We start from the raw sequence: 14016 nt of genomic DNA, 5'->3' as shown, positions 1-14016 counted from the left end.
CTGTATATAAGGCATCAGACCACATATGGACTATTGTGCTTATATGTAGTCATCTAGTTTTCATTGTGATGTGGAAACACTACAGAGGATCCAGAAAATGAATGACAAAAGTGATATCAAGACTCTAGTGTTGGTTATGATGAGCGTTTGAGGGAATGTGGATTACAGAGGTTGGTGGATAGGAGGAAAAGAGGAGATATGATAGAAACCCTCAAGTTAGTTAAGAGATACTATTAGATTAATACAGGAGGAATTATAAAAAGAGTGGATGTTAAGATGGGAAAAACAAGAGGCCATCCCTAGAAGCTGTATAAAGATGTGGTTAAGAAGGGTGTGAGGAGTAGATTTTTTGTGTGGAGAGTTGCTGGAGAGTGAAATACATTGTGAACGCTGGTTGAGTGGGCCTCCCATGATGAGTCTGTTTGACTCAATGGAGGTTACAAAAAATAATAATATTATTATTAGTGCAAAAGGAATGCTTTCAAGATCCCACTTTACAAAACCTTTTAACTTTTAATTTGTCTTGTCTGCATTAGCAGTTAATCCACTGATTTTACTGAATTATTCCAAGCCAAAAAAATGTATATAGAATCATTATCCCTCAAAGGGCCTACTACATTGGTGGCATATATTAATATCTTATTTTCCTTCATAGTTGAAGGAACTATTCTTCCTCTCACTTCCCGTGTATTGTTGACTTCCTTCAAGAAAGGTTCAAGAACCAATGCAAAGATTAATGGACTAAGAGAGGAACCTTGCTTAACTTCTTTTTGAATTTTGACCAGAACGAATAGGAACCCATTAACTAGGAGGCAGGTAGTTGAATTGCATAGGCTCCATTAATAACTGCACTGTACTTTACAGTAATGTACTTTTGAGATGGATGGATGGTGAACAGATGCATTAGGAATATAGCAACCTGTAAAAGTTGGCTTATGGTAGACAGAAGTTATTATTATTATTATATAGGCACTCCATACTGTCAGAAGACTCTTCACTGGAGACCCACTTTATCCATTAACACAAAAACTATCATACATTTCTTTCAACCTTTTCACTATTGGGGTGCTCATAACCACCTCCTCTGCAATCCATTTCACTCATTCACCACTCTCCAAGTAAAGAAACTGGTCTGCATACCCTTATTAACCTAACTGTTAGACAGTTTTCAAGCTTGACCCCCCCCCCTACTCCCCATGTATTGAAAAATTTCTTTGCCAATCTTATAGAATCTCTTTAGTATCCTAGAAGTTTCTATCATATCCCCTCTCTTCTACCTCTCAGTTAAACTCTGCAATCCACACACCTCCAATTTATCCTCATTGGGAATATTCCACAGATCTGTTACCAGCTTGGTTACTTGGCTCTGAATCCTCTTTACCACCTCCCAATCCCCAAGAAATGCAGGTGACCAAATCTTTACATAGTAGTATCATAGTCTTATAAAGAGGGATAACCTTCCTCTCTTTACTTGTCAGTGTGTTCTTCAGCATCTAAGTAATCTTCTGAGCTATTTTGCTAACTCTTGCGATATGTCCTCTGAATTTCAAATCTCTATCCACCATCACCCCAGATCCCTAGCGTCATTAATTTCCTGTAAAATAGTACCATCAATATGATAAGAAGTATTTAATCTTTTTATACTGAAGTACATTACCTTACATTTTACAACATTGAATTGACAAACATTGTCCTCTGCCCACACTGACAATTTATTTAAATTATCTTGTAAAATATCTACATCACCTTTATCAACTATTGCTTGCCCTAGATTTTGCATCATCGGCAAACAACTGAAAGTCCTCTTCAAATCTTCTGCTATATCATTGATATGCAAATTAAGAATAGTAGTCCTAGTACAAAGCTCTGGGGCACTCCACTACTTGTCCTCATTTGCTTTGATTCCACTCTGCCATACACCACCCCCTGATGTCTGTCTATCAGCCCCCCCCCCCATCCATGCCACCATGTTTTCCATGCAGTATTCTGTCAAATGCCTTTGCAAAGTCCAGCATTGTCATTGAGCAGCCATTTCCTTTATGCAGTTCTGCTTTCACCTTATTATAAAATGTGAATAAATTACTGAGGCAGGTCCTACCTTTTACATAGCTATGCTGTCCCCTATAAAGTGTCATATTCCTATCCACCCATTCCTGAATTTTACTTTTAACCAACTTTTCCAATAATTTGACCACCACTCCAGAGATTTTAACTGGTCTGTAATTTGCTACTTCTGTCTTGAAATCAGCTTTATGTAATGAAACTATCTTACTCTCTTTCCACTTCCTTGGAACCTTGCCAGAGCTGAGACTGATATTAAACACCTTCATCAGAGGCACTACCAGTTCACTTGCGCATTCTCATAGCACACAAGCAGACATACCATCCCAGCCCAGTGCCGTATTCACTATTGTATTTTTCAATATATAGTCCTTTGACTCCATGGATATCAAATGTTTATAATAATAATTATCTGCTGTCAGAATATCTGAATGGGCTGTAATGGGAAAAACTAATAACTGGTATGAGATCTAACACAGAGAGTCAGGGAAACTAAATTATAAAGGGAGGAATGGTGTGAATGTGAGTGTAAGATCAACAATGTGATCAACTGTGAAAAATTTGCAGATTATACTATCGAGGTACATAGTGGTTGATCGGCGAATTTAGTGCTCCTGTAAAGTTGGTGATTTTTGTCTGTTTTTATTGTGTTTTCCCTTAGAAAATTAGTGTTTTGTAGTATACTAGTGTAGATTTTAGTGTTTTATAGTGTATTTAGTATTTTATAATATATTTTTATTAAGATATTTTAATATTTAGTATACATTTAAAATGGCAGCAAAAAAAAAAAGGGCAAGAAAGATAATGCTAAAAAAACACTGCAGGCAAGAACAAGAAGGTTAGCCCTGCCAACGAGGTTATTGTGCACATGGAGGAGGTTAACGAAAATGAATTAACCACCAAAATAGTGAAATTGAAGCAGATCATCAGAGAGACAAAGCGGGAATTGCAAAAAGTTGAGAGACGTTTAAATGAGCATAGGGAGAAAAAGAAAAATCAACAGGAAAATAAGAAACAACAACGCAAGGTAACAGATAAGTCAGGAAATAACAAAAATCAGGTAAGTGACATTGTTAGTAAAAAGAAAAGTTATTTGGTATGGTGACTTTATAATAAAACATGCTATAGATGAGAGTTATAACATCAAGTTTTCCTGGAGCAAAAATTAAAAATATAATGCAAGTATGGTTCAAGGAGTGGTATGGTAAACTTTGTGTTTCCTAAAAACGACCTGCTAATGCTTCTGCCTGGTATTTCCACTAGGGCCTGGCTCCCACTGAAGAGACCTCAATAAAGGTCGAAACTAGTCTGGGTAGTGGCCCTTCCTTTAATGCATAACATTAGACATATCCGCAAGGAGATGTGTTTTGCATTATAGGAGATACTGAGTTAGGAGTGTTGGTAGCTTTCTCCACCTTTGCAACGAGTTGCCCTGGTGTTGTATGACTTTACCCTAGTCCTGAAGATACTTCAGGCGCAAACTTTGTTTGCTCACACTTGGATAAAGGATTAAACTAATTTTATTATACTCTAACCAAGTGAAAAAATAAACTTTCAACATCTTTCTCTAAATCCAGAGTAATTTATTAAAAAAGGGTGGCACACCATTTGGCAACTCCTATAGGTAGAGATGACCTGCTAATGCTTCTGCCTGGTATTTCCACTAGGGCCTGGCTCCCACTGAAGAGACCTCAATAAAGGTCGAAACTAGTCTGGGTAGTGGCCCTTCCTTTAATGCATAACATTAGACATATCCGCAAGGAGATGTGTTTTGCATTATAGGAGATACTGAGTTAGGAGTGTTGGTAGCTTTCTCCACCTTTGCAACGAGTTGCCCTGGTGTTGTATGACTTTACCCTAGTCCTGAAGATACTTCAGGCGCAAACTTTGTTTGCTCACACTTGGATAAAGGATTAAACTAATTTTATTGTAATAATAATAATTCAAAAACAGAAAAGAAAAGTAAACAAAATCATAGTTGTAGTAGGTATGAACGATTTAACTGGCAATAAGTTCAGTATGAGAGAGGACATGAAAGGGTTGCTGGAAGCAGTGAGAGTAAAAAGTGAGAAAGTGAAAATCGTTAGTATTTTATCTCGCTATGATAAAAATGAATTAAAAAGAAGGGCTATGATGGCAAACAATTTGATGCATAGGCTATGTAGAAGGAACGGATGTGAGTTTTTGGATGTGTGGAGTGAGTTTGAGGGAAGATTAGATTTGTATAAGAGGGATGGCCTACACCTGAATGCATTTGGTATCAGGAGCCTGGAAAAACTAATAACTGGTATGAGACCTAACACAGAGAGTCAGGGAAACTAAATTATAAAGGGAGGAATGGTGTGAATGTGAGTGTAAGATCAACAATGGTATATAACTGTGTTAATGACGGGAATGGTCTTTGTCATGGAAATGTTGATGAGGCGAGAACGATTTTGGGTTTGTGTTCGTCCATTTCTGACCCATCATATGTGTACAAAGATGTCCACGTGTGTAAGGCATTAGAGAAGAATAGAGATCTGCAAGTTGTCCAACTGTGTCAGGCAGACTGCAAACAAGAGTATACAAAAGAACATACAAGTAGATTATTATGTCTGTACACGAATGCTAGGAGTATCAGAAACAAAGGGGTAGATTTCGTTGCCTTAGTCAATACGTTGCAACCTCAGATTGTAGGAATTAATGAGACCTGGCTAACAGAATCAGACCTACTAACTGGTATCGAGTGTCATGGGTACAATATTTTTAGGAAGGATAGAATGGATAGGAGAGGAGGGGGTGTGCTGCTAATGATATCAGATGACTTAAATCCAGTTAGAGTTGAGACCTATGACTGTAGTAATACTACTAACAATATTTCATGTGGCATTGAGTTTGAAACCATCTGGTGTGAGGGGGGGAATCTAACAAGACAAATTACATAGTGGGGTGTTGTTACAGACCTGGTGGATCAGTAGCTGGTGATGAAGAAATGCATCACCAAATAGAAAAGGTGAGCGCGAAAAGAGTAATCATAAGGGGAGACTAATTATCCAAATATTGATTGGGGTAGCAGTAGAATCTCATGAGAAGAATGAAAATGCATTTATTGAGCTGTTGCGGGACAACTTCCTCAAGCAGCATGTGACAGAAGGAACTTGAGGTCAAAGAGTGTTAGAGTTGATTATAGTGTCAGAGGGCATTTCAGCTAAAGACGTAATTATTCAGCCTTCAGCTGGTGACAGTAATCATGCGGTACTCATTGGGAAGTGACTAAGTTTATGAATGTTCCATTCAGAAAAGGTTACATACTGAACTACAAAGCAGGAAATTATGACCAACTGAGGAGTATACTGAGTTCAGTGGAATGGGATTGGTTGCTGGATGGAAAGAATATCGACAGTGCATGGGAAGCATTTAAACAATACTTAAATGATGCGATATCAGATTGTGTTCTGAGAGTTCAAAGAATAAATAGAGTAGGAGTCAAATGGATGTGTAATCTTATTAAGCAAGAGATTTGTAAGAAAAGGACGATGTGGAAGGAATACCGTTTGCATAAGGATGACGTCCGTTATGAACGTTATAAGCAGCAGGCTAGAATAGTCACAACTGTTGTACGGAAAGCAAAGTCTGATTATGAAAAGAAACTGACTCTGTGAGCTAAAGACAACCCACAAGGATTCTATCGATATGCTGCAAGTAAAAGAAAGAATGAATATGAAAGAATAACTGTTCTAAATCCAGATGGTGTGAGGGTTACAGATGCAGAAGAAGTTGTTCATTTAATGAGTACCCATTCGTTAAAAGCTATGAACCCGGTGAACGTAGCATTGAGCTCACTGTTACCTCTTCACTAGATAAAGAAACGCAGTTGTGTGAGACCGCGGTATTATAGCTGTTGCACAAACTGAATGAGAATTCAGCAGTAGGGACTGATGGAATATCAGCACGTGTGCTAAAAGAGTGTTCAACTCAACTGGCCATTCTTTCGACCTGGATGTTTAATACGAGTCTCAGAACAGGGAAGATTCCGCAGGAATGGAAGGAATGTATGGTAATTCCATTGCACAAGGGTGGTGCAAAGACTGATGTATCCAACTATCGACCAATTAGTATCTCAGGAGTGGTGGTGAAAATTTTGGAAAAATTGGTTAGGACCCGCATTCAGAAATGGGTTGAGTGAATCTCTACTTTCCAATGAACAACATGGGTTTACTAAGGGAAGGTCATGTTTTAGCAACTTACTCACATTCTATAACAATGTTATCATTGAACTGGATGAGGGGAATAGATACACCATGATACTTTTGGATTTTGCTAAGGCTTTTGACAGAATACAGCATGGCAGACTGCTGCATAAATTGGAGAAAATGGGTTTGGGTTATACAATATTAGCATGGATAAGATGATGGCTGACTGACAGATATCAAAAAGTGGTATATGGGAGATCTGAATCTGCAAGGTTTAAGGTAACAAGTGGTGTACCATAAAGATCAGTGCTTGGTCCACAGTTATTCAGTCTGTACATTAATGATATTGGGAAGGATTTGACAAGCGACATACAGTTATTTGCTGATGATGCAAAGATAGGTAAGGTAATCAGGAATGCTGCTGATATGCAGTCTTTGCAGAATGATTTGAATAGGCTGGAATTGTGGGCATTGGAAAATGGGTGTTGTCAGTAAATGTAAAGTCATTCACTTCGGCGTGATTAGATATTGGTGGGATTAGGCTAGAAGAAACTGATGAGACTAGGGATCTTGGAGTGTTAATAGATAGGAAGTTGAAGTTTAGGGACCATGTGGCAAAGATTGCAAATACAACTCAAAAGATAATCGCAATGCTGAAACAAACATTCACATGTAAAGATAAGGATGTTATTTTGCCTCTTTACAAGGCCTTGATAAGATCACACTTGGACTATTGTGCACAGGTCTGGTTTCTGTTGTGATTCTGATATATTGGAGAGAGTACAAAGGAGAGTGTTTAAAATGATATCAGGATTGTGGAATACTGATTATGAAGACAGATTGAGAATTTGTAGACTGCAGACACTAGCAAACAGGAGAAAGAGAGGTGATATGATTGAGACTTACAAACTTCTGAAAGGGTCATACAGGATTTCAGTTGATGGAATTTTTCAATTTATGGAGGGTGGGCATCCTTGGAAGCTGAGAATGAAGGCCACCAAGAAGGGTGTGAAGGCTAGATTTTTCTCTCAGAGGGTGGTGCATGATTGGAATGGATTGCCATTGGATGTTGTGAGTGCAAGCAGTGCGAATGAATTCAAGAATAAGTATGATAGCTGGTGTGTGTAGTATGTGGCCTCCCTCAATAAGTCTCTGACTCTCTGGAGGTCTCTCTTAATAATAATAATAATATTGATATATTTTTTAATTTTAATAAATTTAAAATAAAATAAATAAAAATAAATTTAATTTTAATAAATTAAAATTTATTAAAATAATGAAGTATTACACGCATCATTTTAGCTTCCATGTTGAGGTTCTATTGAATTCTGATCTCTATCTGCAGTAACAGGCCAGCCTCTAAGTGAGAGTATTATAATAAACAGAAGTAACAGTCATGCTGTTGAGTTTCCTGTTTAAGTGATTGGTGCATAAAAAAAAATACCAGGCAGTCTAGATGGCAACTGAATTGATGATATCCTAAATACATATTCTCATTGAAGTTGGAACCCAGCATCCTACTTATTAACATTTTTTGTAGCATGGTTAGTTGACCTGTCAGGCAGGACTTACAGTAATTTAAAGAAAGGATAAAGTAAAGGTGACAATTTGAGGCTCAAATTGGTAAACCTAAAGTTTTGAATTTGTTTAAATCTATATCCTTGGCAGCAAGTATCAGAGTCTGAACCATCAGGAACAAGTTATTTAGAACTTTCTGTTCATTGATGATTTTATTTGATGGTATTTGCTATTCTGCTGATATATTCTGATGAGCATCCTAAGTGGTTTTGGTGTCAATGTTGGCTGGAATCCCATGATTTATGGAAGTGAAAATTGAGGTTGGACATTGGATGAACAGATTTTTGAGATCTGGAGGTTTATTTTTATTTATATATATTGGAATAATTGATGATGGTTTTAGACATCTTAAGTGACCGTTTACTTAAGTTTACTGAAAATAGAGCAGAACCATTGCATCAAAAACTACAGATGAAAGATAATAGCATGTGAAATGGTAAAACGGTGTTTGATGGTAGCAGTATTAGCTTGCATAACTAAAGTCAGGATAATAAATCATTTGGGAATTAAATTAACCAGCAGCATCATTAAGCTGGTAGATGAGAGAAACTGTCAAGCAGGCCAAAGGAAATTCCAAAGATTTCTTTTGCTGTGGCAAGTAAAAGGAAGAATAATTATAGAAGGATGTTTATAATCAATCAGACTATGTGGAAAGTTTTTATTTCACTTGATTACAATTTAAATTAAACCTGCCAAGAAAGTATATTCATGTTTAATCCTTGATCCAAATGTAAGCAAACAAAGTTTGTGCATAAAGCACCTCTATATGCAGTAGCCTAGTCATGAAAATACTTCACATACAAACTTTGTTTGCTTACATTTTGATAAAGGATTAAACAAGAATATAATTTCTTGGCAAATTTAATTTAATCAAACTATGAGGGTGGGCTGAAAAGTTCTTGGCCTCGACCATAGATGGTAACACTATTGGCACAATTTTTTTTTCTAAGTTGGTATATCGGTCATAAGCATGTATGTGAAATTGCAAGTCATTCTATCAAGTAGTTTGTTTTATACAGCTGTCTGAAACAAAAGTGTTATCTGTATCCCTTGAAATGGGATACAGACACTACTCCTTCCTTTTAGACAATTAAGAAATGGGCTGTCGACTTTAAACGTAGATGTACCAGCCTTGAAAATGATCCACATGAAGGATGTCCAAAAAGTGTAACAACACCCAGAAATCATTGATCAAGTGCACGATATAGCATTGGATGACAGGCAAGTCAAAGTGTGTGAAATTGCTGAGACTATAGGCATTTCAAAAGAACATGTAGGATACATTTTGCATGAAGAATTGCAAATGAAAAAGCTTTGCCGCGCTTGCTCACAGCAGATCAAAAACGCGCTCGCATGAAAATCTCTGAACAGTGCTTTAAGCGTTTTAACAAGAATAAAACTGATTTTGTGTGTTGATGTATTACTATGGATGAGACTTGGATTCACCATTACACACCAGAATCCAAACAGCAGTCAAAACAGTGGATAGAAGCAGGTTATTCAGCGCCAAAGAAGACAATTTTTTTTAAATAAATAAACCTGTGGTGCGATCATAATTAAAAGAAACACACGTATTAACCACAGTTAAAATTATTTAATTGTAAATATTTCATCCTAAGTATCTTAGGACATCATCAGTACAGTAGTTGAAACAATAATTGGAATAACATACAGTTAGGGTGCATGATTACAATAGAATCTCATTAAACGTGCATAACGTGTTACAGAAGTAAAAAATTGTAATTCTATTGTAATCATGCCCTAACTATATGTTATTTCTATTATTGTTTTAAACTACTGTACTGATGATGTCCTAAGATACCTAGGATGAAATATTTACAAATAAATAATTTTCACTGTGGTTAATATGTGTGTTTCTTTTAATAAAGGAGTCAAAGTCGGTTCCATCAGCAGGAAAGGCCATGGCATCGGTGTTTTGGGATGCTAAAGCCATTTTGTTTATTAATTATCTTGTAAAGGGTAAAACAATAACGAGGAAAAATTATTCCGATCTTTTAACCAGACTAAATGAAAAAATTCATGAGAAAAGAAATGGTTTGTAGAAGAAAAAAATCATCTTTCATCAGGACAATGCACCTGCCTACAAAGGTGTTGTGGCACAACATCTTCTCTACTCTTCATGATTCGTCCCAACTTCTCATTATCTGTAAACAACTAAATATCTTCATCAATATCTTTAATATACAAGTTAAGCATTAATGGCCCTTAAACAGATCCCAGAGGTACGCCACTGGTGACGTTCCTTTTCCTGGATATCGCTCCCCCACACACAACTTGTTGATACCTATCAGATAGCCAGTCTCCAATCCAATGCACCAATCTAATATCCAATCCCATCTGCTCTAGTTTGACTATCAACTTATCAAGAGGTAATCTATCAAAAGCCTTTGCGAAATCTAAGTATATTACTGGTATCCTTCTTCTCTGTCCAAGGAAGCAGTCACCTTATTGTAATAAGTAAGTAGATTACTAAAACATGACCTCCCTTTAACAAATGCATGCTGTCCATCAAAGATTATACCATTGTTTTCAACCCAATTCTGGATCCTAGTTCTCACAAGCTTCTCCAACAACTTAACTATAACACTTGATACACAGATAGGCCTATAGTTTGATGCTTGAGTTCTATCACCTCCTTTATGAAGTGGCACAACCTTGCACTCCTTAGGAACTTGACCCAGTGCAAGACTCTTATTAAAAAAATATGTCAAGGCCGGTGTCAGTTCCCTGGCACATTCCTTCAGAATACGCAGTGATATATTATCAAGTCCCACAGCCTTATATATGTCTAGTTTGACATTAAGACAAGTAAAGGCTGATGAGGCAAAACAAATATTCATAGATAAAAATATTTCATTTAATTCACTTATCACAATCTCGTTGATTATGATACCCATAACTACCTGTGATGATTATATTATAAAAGTGTTATATATTTTATCACTGTTATATATTATATCATTATTATTTAAAAATTATTGAGCCCATATATATATATATATATATATATATATATATATATATATATATGAAAGAATGATCATTAACTCTGTTAACATACTTATTTTTATAAAGAATTGAATGACTAGAACCAAGATTTAAGTAAAAAGGTTTTAATATAAAAACACGACTAGTTTCGGCTTGTAACAGCCTTCATCAGGTGACATTATAAAAGAAAGAAAAAAGAAAAAACACTAAAACACTGAAGCTTAAATAAACTATGAACATCATAGAGAGTCTCTATACATAATTGACACTAAAGCGTTGTGGTTGTATTTAACAACAATAACGAGGAAAATTTAGTGTTGTGGTTGTATTGTACTAAAGCGTTGTGGTTGTATTTAACAACAATAACGAGGAAAATTTAGTGTCAATTATGTATAGAGACTCTCTATGATGTTCATAGTTTATTTAAGCTTCAGTGTTTTAGTGTTTTTTCTTTTTTCTTTCTTTTATAATGTCACCTGATGAAGGCTGTTACAAGCCAAAACTAGTCGTGTTTTTATATTAAAACCTTTTTACTTAAATCTTGGTTCTAGTCATTCAATTCTTTATAAAAATATATATATATCTATATATATATATATATATATATATATATGAAAAGTTTTTTACCATGGGGATAATATATACAATTTCTCAGGTCATAGAGGCTGCAGATTTTGGTGGCACTAACAGAAAAGTCATAGTGCAGGATGTACCTCATCCATATGGCTTGACTGTAGCAGGGGATTTTATATATTGGACTGATTGGGAAAAGCGAGCAGTACAGAGAGCAAACAGAGAAACAGGCCAAAATATGGAAACTGTGTGTGGAAATCTTGCTGGTCTTATGGATATCCATGCAATTCAAGTGGACGATGTGGGTAGGTTTGTTGTTTTCTTTATCTGTATTATTATGCATATCATCTAGACACATTTGTAGTGTATACAGTTCTGCCAGTGTTCAAAATCACTGTTGTAGTCAGCTATTTATCTATACAGCAATCCCTTGATTAATGCGCCTAACGCGTTCTTTAAAACAGATGCATTAATCAAAAAATGCACTAATCGAATATAATAACCTATATGATTTGTTCCTCGGATTTCTTTTTTGATCCTTAATTTATTTTATAAAAGAATTAGGGTATGTCTCAGGACCTAGTTCAAGGAAAACCATGAAGCTGAAAGACAATAAAACATATTCAGAATATAAATTTATTATTCTGCTTCTTAACAAAGAATTGAGATAACATAGTTTGGCAGGCATTCTGTTTCTTTTTTTCATACAACTGACAGAATGGCCCTATTGCCTCTTCTGCAAATTTTACTGGTTCTCTCTTTACCAGGGTCAGTCTCTAAGCATTGCTGCTTAAAAACTTCGATTGTACGAAAACTATTTTCAAATTGTTTCTGTGAAACCTCTTTGGTCTTGTTGGTGATTAAATTTTCTTCATATTCTTCAGGATCTTCCCGCTGTTCATCTAAATTTAGTAGGTCGGAATCACTCAACTTCTTAGAATGAGATTTAATTAACTTAGATTCATTTGAAAAGCCTCTAAAATCATTTGCACAATGTGGAAGAATGTGCTTCCAAACAGCTCGCATATTGCTAGCAGTAAATTCATTCGACTTTGCGACTTTATAACCAGGCTGAGATTTCTCTGATTTGGCTAGAAAAGTCTTGGAAGGCATTCACTTCCAAAAAAAAGGCCGGTTTCATCAACATTAAATATGTGTCGATCACAATAGCCCCTTTCTTACACAGGTTTCTTCAAATCTCTGCATATCGCCTTATCTGCACTTGCAGCTTCGCCTGTGATTAGAACATTATGTAGGCTATTTCTCTTTTTGAAACGCTCAAATCACCCAGCACCAACATGGAATTCTTCTTCTTTTCCATCATCAATAGCCCTTTTTTCCAGGTTACAAAGAGACTTTTGATTTAATAAGGCCAGTGTTTAGCAGGATCCGTTTTTGGTTACAATCTTCGATCCATGTAAAAAGAAGTCTCTCTAATTCAATCATTATAGTACTTTGATTTTGAGTGCATGCATGATGAACTTGAAGCAGCATTACCTTTCTCTTTGTATTCAGCAGTTGATTCATCCATTTTTGTGTTCTTGTCCTATCTTTGCTCTGGATTCGCCTTGTTTATCTTTCTTTATTATTTCAAATTTTTCCTCCAATCAGATTACTTTTCGAATAATTTTAACACTTCTATTTTTTGCTCACTAATTCTTTTACTCATGGTTATGAAAATAAAGGTTAGGAAAATAATTTAAAATCAAAAAGTAAGGAAAACAATTGCATGAGATATGATCAGCAATCTGCTTTACATAGCATTTTGTGGTGAAGGTAACACAGAGGATTGCTGCTATTATGAGAAGGACACTGACCTGCAGAGATAAGAGGGTTATCATTCCGTTGTATAAGTCTCTGATCAGACCACACTTGGACTATTGTTCTCAGATTTGGTCCCCAGGATTTGAAGGGGATAAATTAACTGTGGAAAGGATACAAAGACGGATGACAAAGATGGTTTCAGGACTGTAGGATAGTTATGAGGATCGGCTGAGAGAATGTGGACTGCAGAGTTTGGTGGATAGAAGAAGGAGAGGTGATATGATTGAGACTTTTAAACTGTTGAGAGGTGGTTACAGGGTTGACACTGGGGAGTTCTTTCGCTTGGTTGAACAGCGGGAAGGAGTGATGACAAGAGGCCATCCCTGGAAGTTACGAAAGGAAACTGTGAGCAAGAGGGTAAGGAGTGGTTTCTTTGTGTGGAGGGTGGTTGAGCCATGGAATGCATTGCCTGATGGAGTGGTGGGAGTGAGAACGGTCAGTGAGTTTAAAGAGTGGTATGATAGACTTTGTGTTTCTTAAGGGGGACTCCCCTCGATGAGTCTTGACAGACTTTATGTCTTAGGAAGGACCTCCCTCGATGAGTGTTTTGACTCCTTGGAGGCCTGAATAATAATAATAATAATAATAATAATCACGACATAAATTTTGGCGGTAAATTTGGAACATAGTGTACATGGAATTAGTGTAGTATGCCATTAAAAAATAACTTTGTAAAATGCTTCAAATCGGTAACTAAATTATTTCATCCTGGTGAGTGATTTTTTAAAATAGTTAGTCATAAAAAATGCATAGATCGAAAGTTTTTAAAATCTGTGACATTTATTTTTAAGATGTATAT

General features: G+C 36.1%; 1 protein-coding gene across 1 annotated transcript in view; it reads left to right on the top strand.

Moving 5' to 3' along the window:
- The window catches only part of LOC150092820 (low-density lipoprotein receptor-related protein 4-like), a 1164745-nt gene that overhangs the window by 925914 nt on the left and 224815 nt on the right, over positions 1-14016 (top strand). The window contains exon 26 of the mRNA XM_090414290.1: positions 11476-11698. Coding sequence (XP_090270416.1) covers positions 11476-11698 — 223 coding nt within the window. The remainder of the gene's footprint in view (positions 1-11475; positions 11699-14016) is intronic.

This window comes from Typopeltis vanoorti, chromosome 25 (assembly GCF_054136105.1).
Source record: "Typopeltis vanoorti isolate ZY-2024b chromosome 25, IOZ_Tvanoo_1.0, whole genome shotgun sequence".
NCBI classification, from domain to species: Eukaryota; Metazoa; Arthropoda; class Arachnida; order Uropygi; family Thelyphonidae; genus Typopeltis; species Typopeltis vanoorti.
The sequence above is the reverse complement of the archived record's forward strand: the minus strand, read 5'-3'. Positions and strand labels throughout refer to the sequence as shown.